This window comes from Pezoporus flaviventris, unplaced genomic scaffold, assembly GCF_033815535.1.
Source record: "Pezoporus flaviventris isolate CSIRO_AGI_PZ_B2104156 unplaced genomic scaffold, CSIRO_AGI_Pfla_v1 ptg000029l, whole genome shotgun sequence".
Taxonomy (NCBI): Eukaryota; Metazoa; Chordata; class Aves; order Psittaciformes; family Psittacidae; genus Pezoporus; species Pezoporus flaviventris.
This window is the reverse complement of record NW_026892577.1, coordinates 15,989,749-16,014,291: the sequence shown is the minus strand read 5'-3', so window position 1 is coordinate 16,014,291 and position 24,543 is coordinate 15,989,749. Positions and strand designations below refer to the sequence as shown.

At 41.4% G+C, this 24,543-nt stretch overlaps 1 protein-coding gene across 2 annotated transcripts in view; it reads left to right on the top strand.

Moving 5' to 3' along the window:
* WDFY4 (WDFY family member 4) overlaps positions 1–24,543 on the top strand; it is a 142,928-nt gene that overhangs the window by 23,215 nt on the left and 95,170 nt on the right. For both annotated transcript variants that reach the window (XM_061459247.1, XM_061459246.1), the window contains exons 10-19: positions 959–1,063; positions 1,880–2,070; positions 5,254–5,861; positions 11,631–11,724; positions 18,883–19,097; positions 19,770–19,882; positions 20,830–21,037; positions 21,313–21,389; positions 22,062–22,280; positions 23,311–23,495. In XM_061459247.1, coding sequence (XP_061315231.1) covers positions 959–1,063; positions 1,880–2,070; positions 5,254–5,861; positions 11,631–11,724; positions 18,883–19,097; positions 19,770–19,882; positions 20,830–21,037; positions 21,313–21,389; positions 22,062–22,280; positions 23,311–23,495 — 2,015 coding nt within the window. The remainder of the gene's footprint in view (positions 1–958; positions 1,064–1,879; positions 2,071–5,253; positions 5,862–11,630; positions 11,725–18,882; positions 19,098–19,769; positions 19,883–20,829; positions 21,038–21,312; positions 21,390–22,061; positions 22,281–23,310; positions 23,496–24,543) is intronic.

Genomic DNA, 24,543 nt, shown 5'->3' with positions numbered 1-24,543 from the left:
GCCCTCCTGCTGCACTTCCTTCTAGTTGGGATGCAACACTCTTGAGCTTGCATCAGGTGATACTTGAATATCAACCAAGAGTCTTGGGCCCCCCTGCCCTCTAGGGCTATATCCCACGGAACCTTACTAAGCAGGTTCCTGAAGAGGCCAAAGTCTGCTCTTTTGAAGTTCAGGGCAGTGAGCTTGCTGCAAGCTCTTCTTGCTGTCCTGAGGATCTCAAATTCGACCATCTCGTGATGGCTGCATCCAAGGCTGCCCTGGAGAGTCACATTTCCAACGAGCCCTTCCCTGTTGGTGAGCACAAGGTCAAGCATGGCACCTCTCCTTGTTGGCTCCTCTATTACTTGCAGGAGGAAGTTTTCTTCCACACAATCGAGGAACCTCCTGGATTGCTTGTGCCAGGCCGTACCGTCCTTCCAACAGATGTCAGGGTGGTTGAAGTCACCCATGAGAGCAAGGGCCTGAGAGCGTGAGGCTTTTCCTATCTATCTATAGTGTGCTTCATCCGCAGGTTCTTCTTGATCAGGCGGTCTGTAACAGATCCCCACAGTAATGTCTCCCATCGGTGTTTTCCCTTTAATCCTGACCCACAAACTCTCTCGGTGATCTAAATTTTATAGAATGAGTGATTGAATGGCTACGTAATTTGTAAATTTAGGCACATAGGTAAAGAGGAAGTAGAAACACCGTTATTACCACTATTGTCTGTAGCTATGTGGGAGGTCCAGACTGCAGAATGTGGAATCAGACCTGTGTTTTCCAATCCCAGACTAAACCCTAATAACTAGAGAATGTCTTCTCTGTATTTTGTTGCTCATATTAGGGTTCAATATGAGCAATATTTAAGAGAAAATTAGAATTTGCTGGAAAACTGGTTTTCTTTCTTGGTTTAATATATTTTAGGTATAGTTAACCAGGTCTTGTATAAATTGTATTATGACTTTTGATACACTGACAGCTGGAACCCATCTGCCTGGTCTGGAAGAAGGCACTGAGAAGGAATTAAATGCTGTGATGCTGAAGATGGTGGCTGCTCTTACTGTGAGGTCTGTGAGGAACACTGGTAAGAAACGGCATGACTACATTACTTTTGTGGTATTTGGTGGTAAGTAGCCACAATGCCTGTTAAGGAGTACCGACAAATTTTCCAATTTCCGTGCTTCAGTGAGAAGTGGAGGACAACTCTAGAAGAGTAGGGATAACAGGTTTTTTATACCAGGAAGAAATGTGTCAAAGGTATTCTCATCCTGCTTAAGGAGCCTTATCCCAGTAGTCACTCTTCTTCCCTCATCCATGGGATACTTCTGAATTGTTTACATAGAAAATACAAGTCATCTTGTAGAAAGCAAAACTGTGTGAGAGGTTTGCGTGCTGTTTGGTCATCCAGATTTTCTTCCATAGTATCTATTATTTGAATTCTTGATGGGATCAGACACATGCTGAGTAACACTTACACATGTAGAGTTGGCATACCTAACAGCTGTGTGTGTAGGAAATCTTGTGGAACATAGTAATACAGAAGTGAACTCTTATGAACTCTGGAATCCACTCAATATTCACTCTTGATCATAGAATCATCGTGCTTGCAGCATCTTACAGTGCAGATACAGTCACAAATTATCAAACATTCCCCTTCATGAACTGAAGAGATTTTTAAGCTGAAAACTAGTAAGGAGTTGAATAGAAACTATGCTCATGCAGTAATGTTTTCCCTAGCTGTACTTCTGCTGTTCAGCCTGTGTCGTCTTTAGCTTAACTAGCTGCTCTTCTTGCCTCTCCTGCTAAAATGTGGCACTTCACGCCAACACTGAAAATCTGCCTGTGAAAACTATAAGTAAGGGATAGATTAAGTAACAAATAACACTATGTTTGTCCCCAGTTGTCCTGAAGGACTATGGAATGGTGCCATATATCAAGATATTTTTGGATGATGAGTGCTACAGGAGTGCTACTCTCAGCATCTTGGAGCAGCTGTCAGTCATCAACTATGAAGAATATATGAGCATTATTATTGGGGCCCTTTGTTCTTCTACTCAAGGGGAACTACATCTGAAACTAGATCTGCTGAAGGTAATTAATGTGGTTTCCCACTTGGTTGTTGTTTTCTTGGCAAATTGCTCTTAATCTCATACCTAGCACTGCGGTTTTTCCAAAGAAGGTAAGTGTGGAACTTAAAAGAGCCATGGGCTAGTTTTTAATTCTGGTAAATTAGGCACTTTGATTTTTAGCAATGTGTGTAGTCAACACCTTCACTCAGTATCAGCTTGTGAAGTATTTTGAAGACTTAAATAGGAAGGATAGAGAAATGGAAATGGTGAAGGGTACAGTTGTATGAACAGTTCTATGTAATGTGACAGTGAAAGGAGAAACAGATGTGAATAACAGTGGAGGAGAGGTAGAGGGAGGATGTGAGAAGAGGTAAAGGAATAAGACTGGAAGAGACAGGGCAGGCATGAGATGAACAGCTTGATTCTCTTAGGTTTCCAAGGTTGAAACTTTGCTGTCCTTAATTTTGTCATCTCTCACATACATCAGTGTCATGAAAAATGAGTTGTGAGATGATGGAAAGGTGTCTTGTGAATGTTTGGAGGAATAAATTCGTGTGATTCATAGCCTGTATTGTGTTTATTTAGGATATGATCTTGTTTATACAGGATCTGATAAGCAATGAAGCAGGGGAAAGAACTGGTGTGGTTTATTTTGGTTTAGATCATGGGCATCAAATTGAAAAGCAACAGTGTTATATGCACTGGTTGAAAGTTTCATTCTACCTTCTCTACCAAGTGTGAACTGAATTCACCTTTCAGCATGTCCTGGGTTCAGCAGTAGCAGTCATTTTTTCTCCTTCTTAGTAGCTGGTGCAGTGCTGTGTTTTTGACTTTCGGCCTGGGAACAGAGCTGATAACGCTCAAATGTTTGGTCTGGCCAAGGACTTTTCTGAGTCTCATGCTCTGCCAGGGAGAAGGGGAAGCCAGAAGGGAGCAGAGGCGGGACACCTGACCCAAACTGACCAAAGAGGTATTCCATACCACAGCACGTCATGCCCAGGATGTAACTCGTTGTTACCTGGAAGGGCTGGTAGACTGCGGGGTTGGAAGAGGCATTGGTCGGTGCTTGGTAGGGCTGGGGGGGGGGCGAGTTATTGGTTGGCTGGTGGTGAGGTGTTGTATTCTCTTCCCTTGTTATTTCCTTTATCATTATTATTGTTGGTGACAGCAGCAGTGATTTGTGTTATACCTTAGTTACTAAACTGTTCTTATCTCAACCTGTGGGAGTTGCATTCTTTTTGATTCGCCTCTCCGTCCCTCCGGGAGTAGGGGGAGGGCGAGAAGGGGGGAGTGAGTGAATGAGCTGCCTGACTGGGTTTAAACCATTACACAGCACAACAATAACAGCTGCTTCTGTGATAGAAGAACCATGTTACTTTAAAAAAACCAAAAATGTGACAAATTTTATAGCTTTGATTTAAACAGTAAACTTTAACAGTATCTGTGGAAAAGTTGAGTACAGTGTCCAAACTAATATGAAAATAATTGCAGCTTCAGTGTCTAATTTTGACAAATGATAACTATATTAAGGCATAATGTAAGCAAATGAATTTATTACCTACACCCATTGGGACTGTGATTGTGTTACACATAAATTCAGATTGATTTGCTAATATATATTTAGCTGTTAAAGCCTGAGCCCAAATGCAATTAGAACTGCCATATTCCAGAGTGGCACATGGACAATTATGAGGAATAACAAATAATGGAACGTGAAATAAATTCTGTTAACGTTAACTGGGTTAGGGGATTTCCAGCAGACACGAATTTTATAGATTCAGGACAGAGGAATACTAACTCATAGGCGATTAAATTCTAACTGAGTTAGAGCTCAAGGAAATGTGGTTACTGCTGACCTTCTCTGAAATGTGTTAAAGCCATCCAGATAACTTCAACTCTGAGTTATTAAATTTACTCCCTGTTCAGAAGTCTCTGCCTGGTTTGATACATTATCATACAAAATTGAATGACAGTAATAAAGTTCCTCCCTCCCCCTCCAGTTCTGGTAACCCTTTCTCACAGTCCTAGATCCCATTACAAGGATATCTACTTGTGTTAAAACTGTTCCTCTTCAGCAGGTTGTGAAGTGGAATTCTTTCATGGGATATCTGTTGGGAAACTATATAAAATTAGCCCTTTCCAATGTGAAAAGGTACAGCCTCAAATTTCTAAGGTCCCTGGTGCCTGAAAAAGTATTATATTTATAAAATTAATTGTGCAACAACCCAAAACTTGGAATGGGTTGCATTCAAAGACGGTAGACTGTTTCCTTGCAAGCTCTTTTTTCTCACTGATTTTATTTCCAAAACCACATATCTTAATAATTTACTTTACATTTGTTTTAAAATGGCTTATTTTAAAAATAATTCAAAATTTACAAGTGGTATAGGTTGCTTTCTATACATGTGTAATATTGTCAAGTGGCATTTGCTTATAGCCTGCTTTAAGCCTGTTGTAGTTAGAGAAAACCTAATTACTTTGTTACCTTGGGATCTGACTCTATGGTTATTTTCCTCTGAAGTATTGTGCAAACTTTAAAAATATGTCTTCTGAGAAAGAGAATTATTCTTGCCTTCCTCAATGAGCAGAGCCTGCTGCTTGTAGTATTCTTCTGGTCATCCTGAGTCACTCCTTTTTTGAAAAGGGTCTGCTCAGCCACATGAGCAAGTCTAGCACATTCAGGGCTGTAGGAAGACTTGCCTATAGAGAGCTGTACCTTTTTGTCAGTTCCTGTGTATGGTTATTTGCAGTTGTATCACTGCTTTCATTTTAGGCAAAGACTGATTTCTTGGGAGACTTCGAAAAGACTGATGAAAGAATAGCAAAGATCTGAAACTGCTTCTGGCCAAACTGACTAGGACATGTAATGCAGGATTAATGAATAATAATGATCTCTTTGCTTATTCCTATTCAGCCATAACTGTTGGGCTGACTCCATGGGTTGCTTCTGAGGGTGCATTCAAATCTCAGTTGTTTAACTCACTGGATATATAGGGGAAGGGAGGAGGAGAAAAGTTGTGCTGGGATGAGCTTTAGTTTGATCAACTTTTTTTTTCTTTTTTTCTTTATCTTGAAGAGTGACATTTCAATAAAAGAATTTTGATACAAACTTGGAATTTTAAAATACTTTAAAGCTTCTCTGTCCCTTGATTTAACTTTTTTGTTTTGTTTTTTTTTTTTTTTGTCTCCTTCTTAACATTTGTAGTCACTCCTGAGGATACTGGAGAGTCCCAAAAGCCATTCAGCTTTCAGAACCTGCAGTGGATTCAATGGACTCCTGTCCCTTCTATCAGACATGGAAGGTGCATTGCAGGACCCTCCATCTGGGCTGTGGACATCAGTTGGGCAGAATAGTATATTGGAGCTAGTTTTCTACACGCTTCAGGGAATAACAGCAGCCCTGCACCTAGACCCTGTCAACAGCAGCTTCTTCCAGAGGAATGGTTTCTTTGAAAAGATGGCAGAGGATCTTGGGTCACTCGGATGCTTCTGGACACAAGGGGAATATCAAATCTCTCTGAGCCTTGAAAAGACAAGAACGTTTGCAGAATTCTTGGATGCAGCTTTCTGTTCCTCAGAACCTTTCCCAATGTGGCTAAAGAACTGCATATGGATTCTGAATTTTCTTGACCACATGGTTAAAGGAACCCTCCATCTGGAGAGCTACTTCAAGGAGAGAAAGCCAGAGATGGGAGAGGCATCAAGAGATGATCAGGAAGGACCCCAAGCTCAAGAAGAGCATCCTGTTGCTTTCAAAAGACCAGGCAACAAATCACCTACCTCTGCATTTAGGGTATGCAGAAACCCTGAGAAGTAAGTCTTTATCTACTACAGGAAATATAATAAGAAGACTTGTATCTGCATTTTATATAGCAGTAAACTGAGGTAAGGTGTGACATAACCTGCCTAGAGCAAACAAATCAGTCCCACAGTCCCAACTCGCAGGCCTGTGGGGAGTAGAAATCACCTCTTTTTAAAAGGTAAATGATGGTAAATATTGGGACATGAGTCCTCGGTGGAGCAGCAGGTCACACAAGCCAGAGAGTGGCAGAGTTTGTGCTGGAGGTTCTGACACATGCAATGTGGAAGCTGGAATAGACTGTAGGAAATGGTTGTTGGGACTTGAAGTTTGTGTTTAGTCTCAGCTTGAATATGCCCTGGTCAATTTTGACTTTTTCAATTATGTGAAAATACGTTTTTTGTCACCTAATACATTAAAAATGAAAGCTATTTAAATGATTTAAGTGGTCCCTCATGCAGGTGTGTACAGGCACACATGGACAGACATACACACTAATCCATTCATATAGCTGAAATAGAGAAACCTGGAAAAGGAATAGTAATGCTGCCTGCCTGAATAATATAAAAAAAATATATCCTTTGCAGGAAGGAAAGACTACACCAGAAATCAACATAGCTGTTAGCTATGAATCAGTTCTGAATAGGTTGCATTTCATAACTTGTGAGATCTTCTGCCCCTTCATGTGTCTGTAGCTTTATCTTGGATCTCTCAGTCCTGTTCTCAAAAATTTTTCTGGTTGTAGTTACACTTAAATGGCTAAATTTATAACTGAGATTCCTTCAGCCTTTATTGTAGGTTATTCCACAATCATTTTCCAGGTTTAAAGGCCAAGTCATTAGCTCTGCCACTTGTAGCTAGCAGTCAGCAGAACTTTTTTTCCCTGAGTACTGAGGCTGGTTGAGTATTTCTGGTCATATTTGTATGTATTTGAAGCAATTAGAAAAATCTGCAGTAGATTTCTGTGCTCTTTGTGCTACTGTTTGTAAAGAGCCATAGGTATGTTTGCTCTCTACTATCACTCAGTTACAGCTGAAACTTCTGGTTAGATACTTAGTGCTGGGATAGGACTTGGCAGCTCAGAAGGAAAGAAGAGTTGTTTCAAAGTAGATCTTCCTAGTCCCATTTGGGAGAATGTGGGTCAATGTCCATAGCCTGTACCTTAACTGTATGTATAAGAGAGGCCCTGGGAAGACAATGGAGGAAGTGTAGGTCTGTGGCAATACTGGGAAGGGTATGGTGCTCTCTTCTGCTCGTCTTTCTCAAGTTACTAGATTTGAAACATAAAGCAAGGCTTCCTAGGTCCTTGCGTTGTTTTGCCTGCTGAGCTGTGAGTCTGTGCAGTAAGTGAATGAGTACCATTTGTGGAGAAAATGCAAATTGGGATCTATTCTGTTCACATTGTCTGGTTTTGAACAGTTTGGCTTTGGTTCTGGGATGTGAAGACACAAAAGGAAGCCAGCTTAGCTACAGATAGCTGGAGAGTGTCAAGGACAAGTGTGTGCAAACACAGCAGAGGAACATGTCCTGGCAAGATGTTGATCTTCAAAGAATCATAGAACAATTTGGGTTGGAAGAGACCTTAAAGATTATCTAGTTCCAAACCCCTGCCATGGGCAGGGGCACCTTCCACTAAACAAGGTTGCTCAAAGCTCCCTCCGACCTGACCTTGAACACTTCCAGGGATGGGGCATCCACAACTTCTCTGGGCATCTGTTTCAGTGTCTCACCATCCTCACAGAGAACTTCTTTATATCTTATCTAATCCACCCTCTTTCAGTTTAAAGCCATTACCTCTCGTCCTATCACTACATGTCCTTGTAAAAGGTCCCTCTCCAGATTTCTTGTTGGTCCTCTTTAGGTACTGGAAGGCTGCTATGAGGTCTCCACGCAGCCTTCTCTTCTTCAAGCTGAACAACCCCGACTCTCTCAGCCTGTCTTCATAGGAGAGGTGCTTCAGCCTTCTGACCATCTCTGTGGCTTCTTCTAGACTCGCTGCAACAGCTTCACTTCCCTTTTGTGCTGGGGTCCCTAGAGCTGAACACAGTGCTGCGGGTGGGGTCTCGTAAGAGTGGAGGAGAGGGGCAGGATCACCTCCCTTGACCTGCTGGTCACACTCCTTTTGATGCAGCCTGGGATATGGTTGTCTTTCTGGGCTGCAAGTGCATATTGCCAGGTCATGTTGAGCTTTCCATTGACCAGCACCCCCAAGTCATCCTCCTCAGGACTGCTGTCAATCCAGTCTCCATGTAGCCTTCATTTGTGCCTGGAATTGCCATGACACAAGTGCAGAACCTTGCACTGGGCTTTGTTGAATTTCATGAGGTTTGCATGGGCCCACCTCTCAAGCCTGTCCAGGTCCCTCTGGATGGCATCCCTTCCCTCCAGCGTATCAACTGAACCACACAGCTTGGTGTCATTGGCAAACTTTGCTGAGGGCTCACTCAATCCCACTGTCTATGTCACAAAGATGTTGAACAAGGCTGGTCCCAACACCGATCCTTGAGGGACACTATTGTCATCGATCTCTACTTGGACATCGAGCAGTTGACCACAACTCTCTGAGTATGACCATCCAGCTAATTGCTTATTCACTGAATGGTCCTTCCATTAAATCCACATCTCTCCAGTTTAGAGAAAAGGATGTTGTGTGGAACAGTGTCAGATGCTTTAGGCCACACAGACTCTGTCATTTTCCAGCAGTGAATTTTCTGAAAATAAAAACAAGAAATCAAGTTCCCAGAGTTCCTGCAAGCCTGTGGTTCCCCGGGTGCAGCTTCCTCTTAGCTGTGCTCCACACTCACACTTCCTCCTGAAGAAGGCTTCAGCCTGGAACTATGCAGCCTGAAAGGAGGAACTTGAGTGTAATCAGTGTAAGTGGCCTGTGATTTCCCATCCTGCAACATGTATTTAACATCCCCAAAGAGAGGGAAAGGAGGTGATCTTGTGGAAACCTGTGACTAAGATGCAGGAAAATCATCATTTTAACTGGATAATATTCTAGCCCCTTATACTGTCCTGTGGTTAGTGGTGCTGCTAGCTGCTGAGCCATAGGGGAATCAATACTTTCATTCCCATCTCAAAACCAGTCCTCTGTGTCCCTGCTCCTGCATTAATGTTTGAAACACCTTCTGTGACAGATGAGGTCTCTGTTTCTCTCCAGCTCCTGGTGACTAGAGATAGCTTGCTGCAAGTTGTTAATTGAGACTGATCTTTCTTTGGAAGGGAAGACCCTCCTCATGCCCACCCTAGCAGAATGGCTGCTACTGCTCTGTTACCACAGATTCACTGTGCTAATGGCTGTTCACATTCTTTGCAGCATTTCATTTTGTCCCCAGACCCTCTTATTTTTAAGTAGCAGCCAGTGCAGAGCAGATTTGGGATTCATACCATGGTACTGGTGGGGTAGATGGAGTGGATCATGGGGCTGACTGTGTAACCCTGAGGGAGGAATGAAAGAGATGGGTATTTGTGGGAGTGAGGTGTTAGTACATAGAGACTGCTTTTGTACTAAGATAAACCAGAAAATGAGGGCAACCACACTGGAAAGCTACACAGAAAGCTGGAGATAAGGCTTATATAATATTCTGAGAGGGGAGTGACTGTGCAGTGCTGGCAGGAAACCTGAGGTATAGCTCAATGCTGGCCAGGGACTCTGGTTTTTCTTTCTTAACAGCCCTGGAGAGTGTTAAACCTGCCAAACAGTGCTCAAAGGTAAGAAAACATCTCCTTACAGTGATGGCAACTTATTAACCATTTCATAATCTTATTTATTTTTAAAGGATCACTTTCTATTGTTGTCTTCTAATAGTCACATTTTGTTAGCTCACATTTTACCTTTACCTTTACTTCACATGTACTTAAAAACAGAACACATGGCTTGGCAGTGTAATTTTACAGTGTTAAGATAGAAGTTTGAGTTGAATTGGAAATTTGGAAAGTCAGTTTTTGAATACAGGGCTTCAACTAAAAAATGAACTTGCTCTGGGGAGCACAGTTACAGCAGGAAAACAGACAGAAATTTTATGCAATCTTTTAGGCTGGAAAAGAACTTTAAAACCATTGATTCCAACTATTAACCTAGCACTGCCAAGTCCACCAATAAACCATGTCCCTAAGCTGACCACATCCTGGAGGTCTTTTAAATACCTCCAGGGATGGTGACTCAACCACTTCCCTGGGAAGCCTCTTCCAATGCTTGACAACCTTTTGGGTGAAGAATTTTTTCCTAACATCTAATCTAAACCTCTCCAGTGCAGCTTGAGGGCTATTGCTTCTTACCTGGGAGAAGAGACTGATACTCACCTCACTACACCCTCTTTTCATGTAGTTGTAGGTCTCTCCTGTGCCTCCTTTCTCCAGGCTCCCCAGTTCCCTCAGCCATTACTCATGAACTCACTCCAGCACCTGAGCATCTTGTAGGGAGGGGCCCAGAACTGAGCACAGTATTCAAAGTATGGCCTCACCTGTGCTGAGTACAGGGGGACGATCATTTCTCTGGCCCCACTGGCTATGCTGTCTCTGACACAGGCCAGGATGCTGTTGGCTTTCTTGGCTGCCTGGGCACAAGTTCATATTCAGCCAGCTGTTAAACAAGACCCCCTGGTCCTTTTCTGCTGGGCAGCTTTCTAGCCACACTTTTGGTCCTATTATACTAGTGGGCCTGGATTTTTGCTTTTAAAGGTGGTTAGGTTTTGTGGGAGATGGGAAGAGAGTGTAATTTCAGTGCACTTTTTTTCTTGTTTAGCATTTAAAAACTCATACATATTCGTGTCAAATAAAGGTGTATGTATCCACACTGGAGCCAGTGCTGCAGTAAGTATTTATATCCTATCTGATTTTGATTAATCACACAGAAAATACTGCAAATAAGCAATTTCTTTAAAAGTGTATTTCTTGGGAGTGCAGTAAGAATTATTTGTCACTGTGTGGCAGTGTGGTACACATTACTTGCAGCATTGATGTCTTAAATGAGCCTTTTTGGAAGTGGCTGATATGTTAATTATGGTGTTCTTACCCTCCTTTAGGTCCCTTGTAAAAGCTAATTCTTTCAATGTTCACTCTTTTACTTGTACCCTTTGTTTTATACAACACATAAAGCATATTTTGCTTTATTTTGGGTTTTTTTTTTTTTTTTCAATCTAATTATGGCTGTTAGATGTTGCTTTCGCTTTTCTCATGACATCTATTTGGGACAGATGTTTCTGACAGTGTTTGTTACAACTCCAGTTCAGGGGTGCACCCAGAAATGCTGATGATGCTCTGAATGTGATGAACCTGCAGTGCTTAAACTAGAGTTACTGCTATGCTGTGGCTTCAACACTGAGATATATCTGACCTCTGGCCTGCATCACAGCATTAGCAGATCTTCTCTGTGGTAACTCTAATACCTAGGTTCCCTGCTGTGCCTGAATATGTAAAAGTGGCACTCGGCAAAAATGAAAACTGGTGAGGAAGCAGCAGAGATATCCATCTGGTTGTCTGTCCTCTGTGCTGCAAATACCTTCAAAGGCAAAGTTCATTTGAAGAGTTTGTGGCACACCTTTAAATGAACAGGTCCCTAAGATATGAGCTTATGAGCAGGTTATGTCTTGTCTTTGTTACTTTAAGAAGACCCCTAGATGCTCCAGGTTATCTGTATTGTTTGTTTAGCTTCAAATGCTGACCCTGGTTACTGCCAGAAGGCTTTAATGCTGTACTCAGCTGGAACGGTGTTAGACCCTCTTTGCTGTCGTTAATAATGATAATTATGATGGTATATCTTATGTGCCTTTTTCCTGCAGGTGGGAAATGGGAGACTACGCTATTGTACATCCGGGTGCTGTCTGTGTCATAGTGAAGTTGCTGCCAAAGCTGTACAAAGATGGACACTCTCAGGTGAGCATGAACATATCAAAGCGCCATATAAACAGCTACTTTTCTGTAGCTTCATTTCCAAGAATTGCTTGCTCTTTGCAGATGTGGATGTACTGAAATTTAGCTAGAACACTGGCAGGAGGAACAGCACAAATTTTCCTGAGTCAGCAGATGTAAGAACAACAGAGAATATCAGTTTGACTAAGTATTTCTATACCTGTCTGATGCAGTGCCTTGTCCCAGGCAGGCCTTGATCCCAGAATACTCACTGTAGAGGTATAAGTGTGTAAGTCCCTTGTTTAAAATACTGCTAATGAACACAGAAACCAGAGCAATTTGCCTTTTAAGGCCAGCAGTCTGTAAACTTTCAATGTAGCTTAGAATCTGCTTTGCTTTTTCAAACCTTCCATACACACCCCCACTCTGAACAATTATATTGCCTGTATTGTATCTGCTATATGGTCTAAAATACTTGAATACAATTAAAGTACATATGGAGGGATTGAAATAAACACAGATTGTTCATCCAGAGCTATAGAAGGTGGGAGTACAACTAACTGCTGGCACATCCCAACTCTGTGTAGCAGAATCAAGCCATCAGCTGTGAAATTTTGTTAATTACAGTAATTAATTTCTAAAAAACAAGTAGAACAGTAAATTGGATGAGAGTGTTCTCAAGTAACCAGGACCTGGCTGTAGGGCTGAGCTGAGAGAGAAGACCTGTCAAACCTTCAGTAGATGGCAGTGTTCTTAAAAGTATGAAGGACTAGAGCACAAATTCCAGCAATTTCGGTTATATATTTAAGTACATTAATCTTTTTTTCCTTTCACCTTTTTTTAGTCAACAAGAAATTATTGCTCAAAATGTTTTTTCAGTATTGCTATTGTGAATAAGATTGCCTCAGGTAAAATGGGACCCCTGTTATGCAGGGCCTGGAGTCAGACTCTGGCTGGGAATTAGCACATGTTCTGAAGAGTTTTTCAGCAGATGATCCACAGAAAGAATAGAGTAAAAATAGATATTTTTTTTTTTTCTCACAAATTCTGTTTAAAAGCATGTGAGAGGATGAGTGGAACCTTATGTCACATACCTTGGGCAGATCACTGATGCTGCCAGGTAGCGACACAAATGATGGGACTTTAGCACCTTTAATCATAGCATGTGCCACTGCATGAGCCCCTGTGCAATGACATGCTACTTGGAACATGGGAGTCAGGAAAGATCTAATGCAAAAGGTGGACCTCAGTGGCTAGGGAAGGGCAGATACTTGGTTGGATTAACTGAAAGAATTTCTCTGAATAGGTATATTCTTTTCCAAACAGGGTACTTTTCTTTCTTCTAGTGCAATAGTGTTTGACAGCTATATGGAGAGATGAACTAATTTCTTTGTGGATGGAGCTTTTTTACTGCAGGCATTCACTCAAAAATAGAGTCAAACAGTACATTTTTTAGGAGCAGTGGTGAAGAGCAGACAGTAACTCATCTCTTTCTGCTTGTTTTAGTACTGTGATAGATCTTTAAAGGCCCAGGTGTTCAAGAAAATTGGAAAAATCTTCAGAATAAATGGTGGTCACGCACAAGTCCTTTGCTTTCACGTAAACAGCAATGAGAAAGTGCTGCTTTTACAGAAACGTTAATAGAACTCAATAAAATTAATGTACTCTGATTCTGACCCTCACAGATAATATCCATTTCCTGCCAAAATTGCAGCTTCTCAATGACCTTTGTCAAACCCAAGCAGTGATGGGCTGAAGTAATGTCAAGCCTGCAGTACAGGAAAAACAGTAGCAGACAGCAAAACAGGTGGTCTTGCACTTCAGCCATTTCTTCTGGCTGTCTAGAACAACAATTAAAAGCTGAAGCAAATAGATTTGTGGTTGTATATTACTGCCATTCCTAGGTATGATCAAAAATCATTTGAATGTCCCATGGGTATAAAAATTCGCTTAAAAGCTTTAAAACCACCCAAAAAGATAGTCTTTGAGTCAGTAAGCTGTATATAGAGGATTTTGCTCATGTTCATGCCTAGGACTGGTACTAAGCTTCCCATCAATTCCTATCAGACTGCATACAGTTTGATCAAATGCAAGGTGGTTTTTCCCTTTATTAATATGCTGCCTGTTCTGTGATGCAAGATAACATTGTCACATATTTCAAAAACTAAGTAAAGTGAGAGTTAGAGGTTAACATCCCACTTCAGACAGGTGGCTCAGGATATTCACAGGATTTTTTCCAGCTTTACAAGGAAAGAAGTTTCCCCTCAGATTATATCTCATCCTTGTCTGGCATTTTGGAACTGTGGCTTTTAAGACTCCAGTGTCATGCCAGGTCTTTCTCATTTGCAATGTCAGGCTAGGAGATCTAGATCTGACAAAACTGGGTAAGGGAAAGAAAAAGAACTGGTCGGAGCAATCCCAGGCACAGCTGCAGGTTGGGCAGAGAAGAGATTCAGAGCAGCCCTGTGGAGGAGGACTTGGGGGTGTTGGTCAATGAGAAAATGAACATGAGCAGGCAGTGTGTGCTTGCAGCCCAGAAGGCCAGCCGTATCCTGGGCTGCATCAAAAGGAGTGTGACCAGCAGGATGAAGGAGGTGATCCAGCCCCTCTGCTCTCATGAGACCTCACTTGAAGTATTGTGTGCAGTTCTGGTATCCTCAACATAAAAAGGACTTGGAACTGTTGGAACAAGTCCAGAGAAAGGCCACAAGGATGATCAGGGGACTGGAGCACCTCCTGTATGAAGACAGGCTGAGAAAGTTGTGGGTGTTCAACCTGGAGAAGAGAAGGCTGCGTGGAGACCTCATAGCAGCCTTCCAGTATCTGAAGGGGGCCTACGAGGATGCTGGGGAGGGACTCTTCATTAGGGACTGTAGTGATAGGACAAGGGGTAACGGGTTAAAACTTAAACAGGGGGAGTTTAGGTTGGATATAAGGAGGAAGTTCTTTACTGTAAGGGTGGTGAGGCACTGGAATGGGTTGCCCAGGGAGGTTGTGACTGCTCCATCCCTGGCAGTGTTCAAGGCCAGGTTGGATGAAGCCTTGGGTGAGATGGTTTAGTGTGAGGTGTCCCTGTCCATGGCAGGGGGTTTGGAACTCGATAATCTTAAGGTCCTTTCCAACCCTAATAATTCTATGATTCTAACTTTTGAGAAGAGAATCAAGTAATTCACTTCTGTGTCATTATCCTGGCAGGTTTCTTGTATGGACAAGAAAAGTCCTCACATGATGATTTATGTGAATTTTTTATACTTATATTAAATAATATTATTGCTTCCACAGCTGGCTTTGTCCCCTATTTTTTTATCCACATCTCTACTACAATGAACTGCTGTCATTCACTGTTATAAAACTAAAATCCTGTGCATTAATAAGGACTATGCGCCTTTTGTAAAAGATCTTTATCCCTGTTTTAAATTTAGCCTCAGTTGTTCTCACTGTAGATATTAATAGCATGATTCTTGCTAAGTATTTGTATTTCTTAAACACATAAACTCTTTTTAAATTGAAAAGGTCTCTGACAGAGTTAGATATGGCCTGAATCTGTGATATGTGAGACTTGTCTGCCTTTAGACTTATATTAGTGATATCACTGCTAATGTAACTGTTATTAACACAGTGATTTCCTAAATTACTGCACTACGTTATCTGCACAAGGAAATTTTTTGGTATTTAGCCTGAGCTTCATTCCACTTTGCTTTGTGAAGTCAAGGCACTGGGAGAAAGGAAAGGAGAATGGATCAGAACTCTGGTAGGAGGAAGGAGAATATAAACACCCTGGCAGTGGGTCCTCCAGCCTGGGTGGGTAACCGAAGGTCAGCTCTTTTTCCCTGAGCACTTTGCTGTAGGCTTTGCTCCAGCCTTGTCTCCTGGGGATTTTTCTTTGCTGAGCCTGATTACTGCATTACTTTTTTTTTCTTTATAAGAAAATGCACAGCCTGTCTGTATGTTCTTTTCCAAGGTTATTTTGGGCTTTTAATAAGAAGTTTTTTTGTTCATTGATCAATCAACTTCTGAAGCTTTCACTGTTTATTCAGACCAAGCAGTTTTCCTCCTGCGCTTCCAACCCCACAGCCTGTCCTTTTATTTGTCCTGTTTCTCTTGCTATTCGCTTTATCCTTAAAAGGCAGCCAGTGTCTCTAAGGTTGAATTAAAATCTTGGTACTGTACCCTGGATTGAAGACATAGGAGCTCTGCCAAGAAACCCTGGCTAACTATACCAGAGATAATTTTCTACTGTGTCTTGTACCAGTTATAAGGTGGCACACAGGCATAGCTCTGCCTTCCTTTCAGGTGTCTGATGAACATCACATTATAGCACTGTATAGTAGCTTAGAAAAATGAGGAGACACTGCATTCAGCTAATACTGTGGGGAAAAAAAATACTGCAACTAAAGGTAATTTGATGAGCAAGAGATCTGTCAGACCACTAGAATTAACAAAAGGATTCTTAACATTGCAAAGAGATTTTGTTGCCTGGCTTCAGATGGGGAAGTCTTGTTATTACTAGGCAATAGGAGCCCTGATATTTATATGAGGAAAGCTCTGCAGCTTCTCTTACACACAGTCTGTACCTCAAGGGGAAATGTGAAAAGCCTGATGGAGATCGTATAATTTATATGGGGCATTTAACAAGGCCCTGTGTAGGTCCATGGGTTTTTTTAAAAAGTAGAAGCAGTTCATGCAGTTCATAGTGCTTTTTCCCCTGTCTGCTTGTAAGGAGTGCATGAACACAAATTATTCTGTAACTTTGTAAAACTCAGTTATACATACTGTCAGCAAAGCAAGTTTTGTTTCTTAAGGTCAGTGGGTGAGAGTTAATCAGCAAAATATTGTGATAGAATGGAAATGTACTTGCAGTCGAGAACTGTGCATCAAGAATTTGAGCTGTGATAAAATTATGAATTTCTTTTATAACATTCTAAGAAAAAAAAATTGAACAGATGACTTTCAGAAGTGACTCAACCTCTCTACAGACGATGGGTTTTAAGGTTATGAATTTCTACCTTTTCTTTTGAAAACACAATTTAAAATCCTGGGTTGCTTGGAACCCTTTGAAAGCTTTCTTTTCAATGCCTGAATTGCTTCATTAGTAAAACTAAATCGCTGTGGTATGATAGGAAGTTAATCCTAATTTTCTCTGAAGGGCTCCTAGCTTTTCAAGTGTGACCCACATCCCTGGCAATGTTAAAGGCCAGGTTGGAGAGGGCTTTGATCTACCTCATACAGTGGAAGGTGTCCCTGCTCATGGCAGGGGGGTGGAACTAGACGATCTTTGAGGTCCCTTCCAACCCAAACCATTCTGTGATTTTAGGTGCTCTGAAATTGAAAAGTAAGTTTGCTTTTTGCAATTGCACAAAGAATTATTGCTGTATAATTGTTAAACTTAAGGAAATTGCATCCTTTTGAAGTGAACACATACTGCCAAAGGCTCAAAATTCATGCTTGTATTGAGCAGAGCATGATCATCTTGAAGATGGGTGACAGTGAATTAAATTCAGCTATCAAGTTTTGAAGCTATGGGCCCTAAGGAGGAAGAATCTGGGAACTCCTTAAGCAGATGGGGCAAATTGCTAGGTGATATATTGCATTTTAGACTTTAATCTGAAGTAAAGCTGTGAGCTCAACTACATTCTAACTGCACCTTCAATATTCTGATTCATGGTGCAAGTAATATGTGTTAGGAAAAATCAATCCATGCATACAGAAACACACAGCCTAGTTCCTGGCTGCCATTAATATTTCCACTAAAATCTCATTTTACTGGAACCAAGATCCATGAAAACAGCACATTTTATTCAAAACAAGACGATACTGGTATTGACAAAGCTGCTAAGCTAATGAAAACAATCAATTTTTTTTTTTGTATACCGTTATGCTTTTATTGGATTTATCTTGGATTTAAACAGTAGTTACACTTAGTCAACACCTGTGTCCTTCTCTGTTTTCTCATGGTTTTATACATTTAGATACTTTCATGCATCCAGTCAAAAAAACGACTAAAATAGTAATTGGAAGATCAAAAAAGATATAAGTGAGGCTTTGATATACGGTAGCAGTAAGTGCCTTTCTGAAGATTAGTGTAGTTTAGTCTGGTGCATGGTTTCTGCATGTAATGAGATGCACTGTGAAACTTCTGTCACTGGGAATGAACAGTCAGAGAAAAGAAAATGTTGTCCAAAGGACTTGCCCTTCAGATACCAAAAATAGTTATGTTTACAAAAGCAGTATGTACGTTGCACTGTCTAAGCATTGCGGTTGGGGCTTTTGATTGCTAAGGGGTTTGAAAACAAATTGCTTGTTGGCTTTGAAGTTGTCCTGTACTGGTTTTGTTTGGTCTGGGTGCAAAAGAGCTGAATTCCTCTTGACACTTAATAAACTAGCTTATTCTGAGTCCAGTGAAGTAGCTTCTCTTTGTGTTATGAAATCGAATACCAATGTCCTAATCTGTGTGTCTGCCACCATTGCTGTCCTTTTCTTTGAAAGTTTCCATAGATATTTCCTAGAAGAGCATATGAAAAAGCCAAATAACTCTTGGGGGTAGGGAAGACTTCATCTTTGTAAGATTTGTGTTTAAATATATGATGCACTGTTACTTTTGTGTCAAGTCTAGTTAGGTCCATACTGTAGGAGCCATTCCTAATTCCTCTAAAAATAATTTATTAGAACTGAGGTACTTCTTGAAGACCATTAAGAAGCAATAATGAAGTAAAGCTTCAATTCAGCAAAACATGTAGAAAGGTGTATTTAATAAGTATTTCATGCAATTGCCAAATACAGCTTTAAGAACAGTGCTTTTAGAACAAAAAGTAGGTCATGTCAATGCTACACTCCATATGCTTAATGTTAAGTATATTCTGAGTTACTGCTTTGGTCTTGGAGCTTATTGCCTAGTAATCTGACCTCGATGGTGGTCCATTTTGAATAACAGCTGATTGCTCTCTTCCTTCACTAGCATGGGGCTGTGGCAGGAAAACTTAACTGTAGGTGGCTGAGCAGCTACTTGGATATATACACACTGTTCATGTCAGAGCTTTAAAGAGCAGCCATGCAGTTGCACTTGAGCTTCTGACCTTAGAAGCTTCTTTTTGGGGGGCCAGATTTTTACACCCAAAGATAAAAAATCAGTCACAATGTGATTTTAGCTCCATTCCACTGACTTCAGTTCTATGTCCATTTCAGCTTTCACAGGAAATCCAATGTGCTGTGGTTGATCATATTCAGTCCCTGGTGAAGTCAGAGAAGAATCGCCAGGTTATGTGTGGAGCTGGCTTGCTGAGCACCATCATAACCTGCTGTGAAGATGCATTCCGCAGTGAGAGCCATCCCCTGCATCTGCCCCTCACTAGAGTGTTTGAGAAGCTTGCATCACAGGCTATTGAGCCAAATGTGTTAAGGTATCAGATTGTACCTAATGGAAGCAATTTGCTTTAGTGCTGCAAATTTTTTGCAAAGTTTATGTAATAATTAGATACTTTGTGTAGTGCTGTAATTCAGCAGGATTCAGCCTTTTGTTTCAAGTCTGAGTTTATGCTGCTTACATGTTGATCACAGGATATATGCTTAAATGACTTGCTGAAGATAGTATGAGTCTGTAGTGTTCTGCTGCTTCATCTCTGCAGGGGTTGTAAAGCTATTTATGAATGGTAACTGCTTAAGTAATTACAAAACAACTAAGGTTATTCCCCCTCGTTATTCGTACGGAGAAGCTGTTTCTTGAAGAGCTAAAGTGACTTTCTCTTAGCTCGGATCCATGTCAATGACAGATGTGTAGTCTTGTTTCTCAACCTCTGTTGTTTTGACTTTGACAATGTACTTTCTTCTTCAATGCTAACAAATGCTAGGCATAAGAGTACTTAATAGAGATCAAAGTGCAGATGAAATTGAATATGCAGTGGAAGGCTGGATTTCTTTTACTCAAAAATGGACAGAATTTCTTTAGGAAAAAAACCACGCACACACAAATTAGTAGTATTCAGACTTATTGCTGGGGAAAATAAACCTTGATAACTTGATTTGTTTCTTTTGTTTCTTTTTTTTTAATACTTTGTTTCTTTTTTTCATGTTAGGCAATTTCTTTGGTTGGGAGGCTCACCGCCACTACCTTTCAGGCCCAGCACAAAAAAGACTGAGGTCCTTTCATGTCAGGGTAGTGATTCAGCTAGCACAGCTTGGAATGAAGGTAAGCACACAATGAACAGCCTGTTGCTGGTACAGTGACTCGATTTTAGATGTCTCTGTAATGACAGGAAACTGCTGTTGGAGTAAGTTGCTTCAAGACAGTCACAGTAAAGGTGTCTTAGACTGAGTGTTGCCCAGGTCGGGTGCTACTTGATCAACACTGAGTTGATCTAAATATCAGCAGAGATCAAATTACAGCACGTGTGCTCAATACAGATGATAATATAGGCTCAGTCTTTGCTGGATCAGCCATGGAAGTAATCTATAAAAATACTTATCACATTCCACAAACCAAGTGGAATGTCTTCTGGGTTTGTAGCATGTTTTCCGTGTGGATTATAGCTAGAAATTGAATAAAGATGTGAATAAGGAGCACTGCTTTTTGTAATCCCTAGGGATATCCTAGTAGCCTGTCTTGCTTATACAGGCCTTTTTCCATCCAAGTCCTTTCTCTGTTCCAATATATTCTGTAGGTGAAAGGCTACAGCAGTAGTATTTGGTGCTTAAACTACTCTCATGCCTATGAGACACCTGATACAGCATGGTATAAATTTGAGTCTTATGTTCTTTGCAGTTATTCTTCAGATCCCCTTCTACATGTTAGTGTTAACTATTTTGTTATGGCAGAATTGAATGGTCTATGTAGAAATAAAATGGAACAATGTGTCAGGAACTATTTTTTACCAGAGGTGAAGTTTGGAGCTGCCTGCAGATGTGTGGGGAGAAAATATGGCTATCAGTTCTGTAAGCTCATTCTCCTACCAGCCTCCCAGTTTGAAATTCCATCAGTGCAATATTGCTGAGGATTTCTGCAGGCTGCTGAGGATGTGTTATTTGAAGAACATGCAGTACTATTCTTAGCAGTCATGAATTGAATATGGGCAAAGCTTGTGACTGAAAAGAGTATTGCAGACACTGATCTGGTTAAGCACTATGTTGATCTTCTAGGTTCAGAAGAGGACATGGTGGACAATAAAACTGATCCTCAAACAGTTGTGCCTGTCAGCAGCTCTCCCTGGGTGTCTAGGGGATCTGCACTGGCACTCCAGACTGCAATGAGTCTCATCTCCATGACGTCACCTAGAAACTTCCAGCTCCGTAACACTGCTTTGGCTCCATCATTTGTGGAGTTTGACATGTCCATTGAAGGATACGGGTATTGCTGCTGCTGCTTTTCTGTTTCGCTGCTCTGCAGTCCCCGAGCTCTTACTCTGGACACGGAAACTAATCACTTCTCTCTCCATCTTAGTCAGTCCTTGTGCCCTATCGCTGCCTTCCTTGCAGCAGTGTTGCCAACCCATTTTGTTATTGTCTTATTGCTGATAGCTTAGGTTCTGCCTTGCTGCCATGATTCTTCACTATTAAGTCACTGGTAACCTTCATGGAGGATTTTGCATTCCTGATGAAATGGGTGCTTGCTTGCTTTCGTAGGTGTTTATACCTCCCTACCTTGGCCACTATCATGGGACCCAGTGCAGAGAAATCTGTCTCTGGAGGAATTGGCATTGGTAAGCACTTTGACTCACCTACAGCTTCCTGAAACCACTCAACAGTTGTGAGAAATGGCAGCAAATAAATTGTGTATGTCAATACATTTATGCCTCTGTGTTCCACTCCAGATCTGAGCTGCATAATTTGCAATGCTAACCAGAATGTAGTATCTGATGCGGCTTGATAGTATGATACATTAGCTTTAACATTAGCAATACAAACTTAAAGCAGGCTGCCAAGAAAGCGTTCTTAACAAGTAAGAGCCACCAGATTTAGAGTAATCTCCGATGGAAGGAATAGAAACTGTCACTTAACATGAAATGTGATTTTCCTATAGACCAAAATCATCTATTGGTGAACTGCGAAATGGCTGTAGCTGTTGCTTCCTGATTTTTTGTAAATTTTGATAAAACTTGTTTCTGGCTTAGTGCTTCCCAAATGATGAGCTAGTAGTCATTTCTCATCAGTCAATTTTAGGTCATTTAAACATGTACACATGCTCATATGAGCAGTCTCTATGATATTGAAGATAGGCAGTGAAATATAATAGAATGGAACAGAAATTAAACCTCGTATTCTAATGTAGGTTCTTACATGGTTTGGGCTACAAATGAAACAGAAAGCAGTTTGTTAATGTGTCTGCACAGGAAAACCAACTCCCTTACAGCATTTTTGTTTCCTGTCTACAGGCACCAGAATGTTCCCTCCCTCAAGTGGCCTGACACTCTCCTGCTGGTTTCTGGTTAGCAAGTTTGGTTTGGTGCACAGCAGCCACCCACTCCGTTTCCTCACAGTTGTGAGGCACAAGTCAAGAACGGAGCAAGAATTTGTTTGCTTTTCAGTAAGCTTCTTCCCACAAGACCTTTCTTTGGTCATTTCCACAGAAGAAGTAGAATTCCAGCCACTTGGTAAGGCTCTTCTCAGCCAAGCTGCAGTGCTGTGTCCCCTGGTTATCTGGACTTTTTCATTAACAAATTTCCTCTTCTTCAAGTACCCAGGACATCAGTGAGACTTTTTACCTCTTCACTTGTATTCTGGCAGCCTTTTGTGATTGTAATTCTTGGTCATATTTCAGTTTTAAGTTTGCTATAAGCATTGAGAATTACTTTGTGGCCTGCAATATATGATAAAACTTACAGTATTTTAAGGAAAACTTTTGGATGTCAGTTATAAGGTTGTATGCAGTTGTGGGGGCTGGGCTTGAACCAGCTGCCTGTTCTGTGTGGTAATAGGCAGGTTTGGAGACGAGGACTGAGGAGTTTGGGTGTGATCTAGCTTCCTAAGCAAACAGCTCATTTCCTTTGATCACTTTTAATGTCAGGCGATTATACTTTTTTCCATGTTGACATTTATCCCTTTCTACTTAATGACTACAGTAGGTATTTCAAATATGAATGTGATTGAACATTGCAGAGGAGGTTGGAAATAGAGCGGGAATAGTAGCTGGGATTTTTCATGCACAGCTGACATTGTGCAAGTGCTCTGATTCCCTTGGATGATGTTAAAAACCCCAGCTTGCCTCTTTCATAAAAGTTACAAATTAATGTACAGATTTTTATCTTCTCATGAATTCACTAGGAAATTTTCTCTGTGTCAGCTAGGTCAGTGAATATCCAGAGGGGTTCTCCTCCTAGAGAATTTGTTGTCTTTGTCTTAGTCCATTCTATGTTTGCAGCATTGAGGTAGCCAGCAGGTGTTTTTTGAGAGGATAGGATAGCACACGGTATGCTGGAGAGATCTTGCAAGTTGTGCAAGTCTCAGGTCCTGATAATGGACCTTCAGAGAATGTTTTAAAGATGTTGAAAGGAATAACACCAACTGACTCTATACACAGAGAGAGACTTGTGCTCTTTTTGTCGCATGTGATAGTTGTGTTCCAGAGGCACGGGAGGGTGAGAGAAACTTTCTGTTGACTGCTCCTTGATTTTGCTGTTACAGATATAATGGAACCTGAGGATGAGGTCCTAAATTCCGACCCATTTCCAGGACAAGTGCAGTTTGGCTGTGGCAAGCTGCTAGTCACTGGCCAGTGGCATCATCTCACAGTGACAGTTGCTAAGGAAGCAAAGAAGAACTGCATTGTGTCAGCTTATATAAATGGTCAAATGCTTGGCTCTGCAAAGGTAAAAGATGTCTGCACAGATCTTGTGCCTGATATTTGCCTTTTATTGTTCTTCATTCTCATCCTCCTGTGCACACTCCATGATGTTTCAGTATTAATCTGAGACTCACATCATGGTGATTTACATATGACATGTGCCACTCTGTGCTTCCTAACCGGGATGTATTTGTGCTGCTTTTCAGAAGTATGTTATCAGTTTATACTTGCTCTTTGAACTAGTTTGCCCCATCCCCCACAGCATGTAGATAACCAGAGTAATTTTGAGTAGTGACACTGTTGTGGTTTAAACCCTAGCCAGACAGCTTGTTCACTCACTCCCAGAGAGTGGTGCCGGGCTGAGAGCAATCGAGGGCCCCCCTCCCCTGGGACTCTCCCCTTCCCCGCTCCCGGAGGAACGGGGAGGAGGATGGAAAGAGTGCAACTCCTATGGGTTGAGACAAGAACAGTCCAGCAACCAATGTACAACACAAAGCACCACCGCTACTACCAACTACAACAATGATAAGGGAAAATAATAAGGGAAGAGAATACAATACCACCTGCTGAGAAACGAATCCGACCCAGAAGCCCGTGTCCTTCCGGGTAACTCCCAGTTACCTCCTGGGCATGACGTGCTGTGGTATGGAATACGTCTTTGGCTAGCTTGGGTCAGGTGTCCTGTCTCTGCTCCCTCCCAGCTTCCCCTCCTCCCTGGCAGAGCACGAGGCTCACAAAGTCCTTGGCCAAACCAAAACATCCTTGTTATCAGCTCTGTTCCCGAGCCGAAAGTCAAAGCACAGCACTGCACCAGCTACCAAGAAGGAGAAAAATGACTGCTACTGCTGAACCCAGGGCAGACACTCATCTAAAAATGGGGGTTACCTAGTTTGCTGATAGCTCAGGGTTATGTTCATGAAATCCAGTTGTACCCTTAGGCCAAAGTTTTCTGAATTGACTAGCAATTTTGAGGATATCTCAGCTTAAACCCAAGATTTTCACAAGGTGTCAACTACAGAAAGTACATCACATTAAGGTGTGATCAGTGAATCCTGAACCAAAGGTACTTAGGA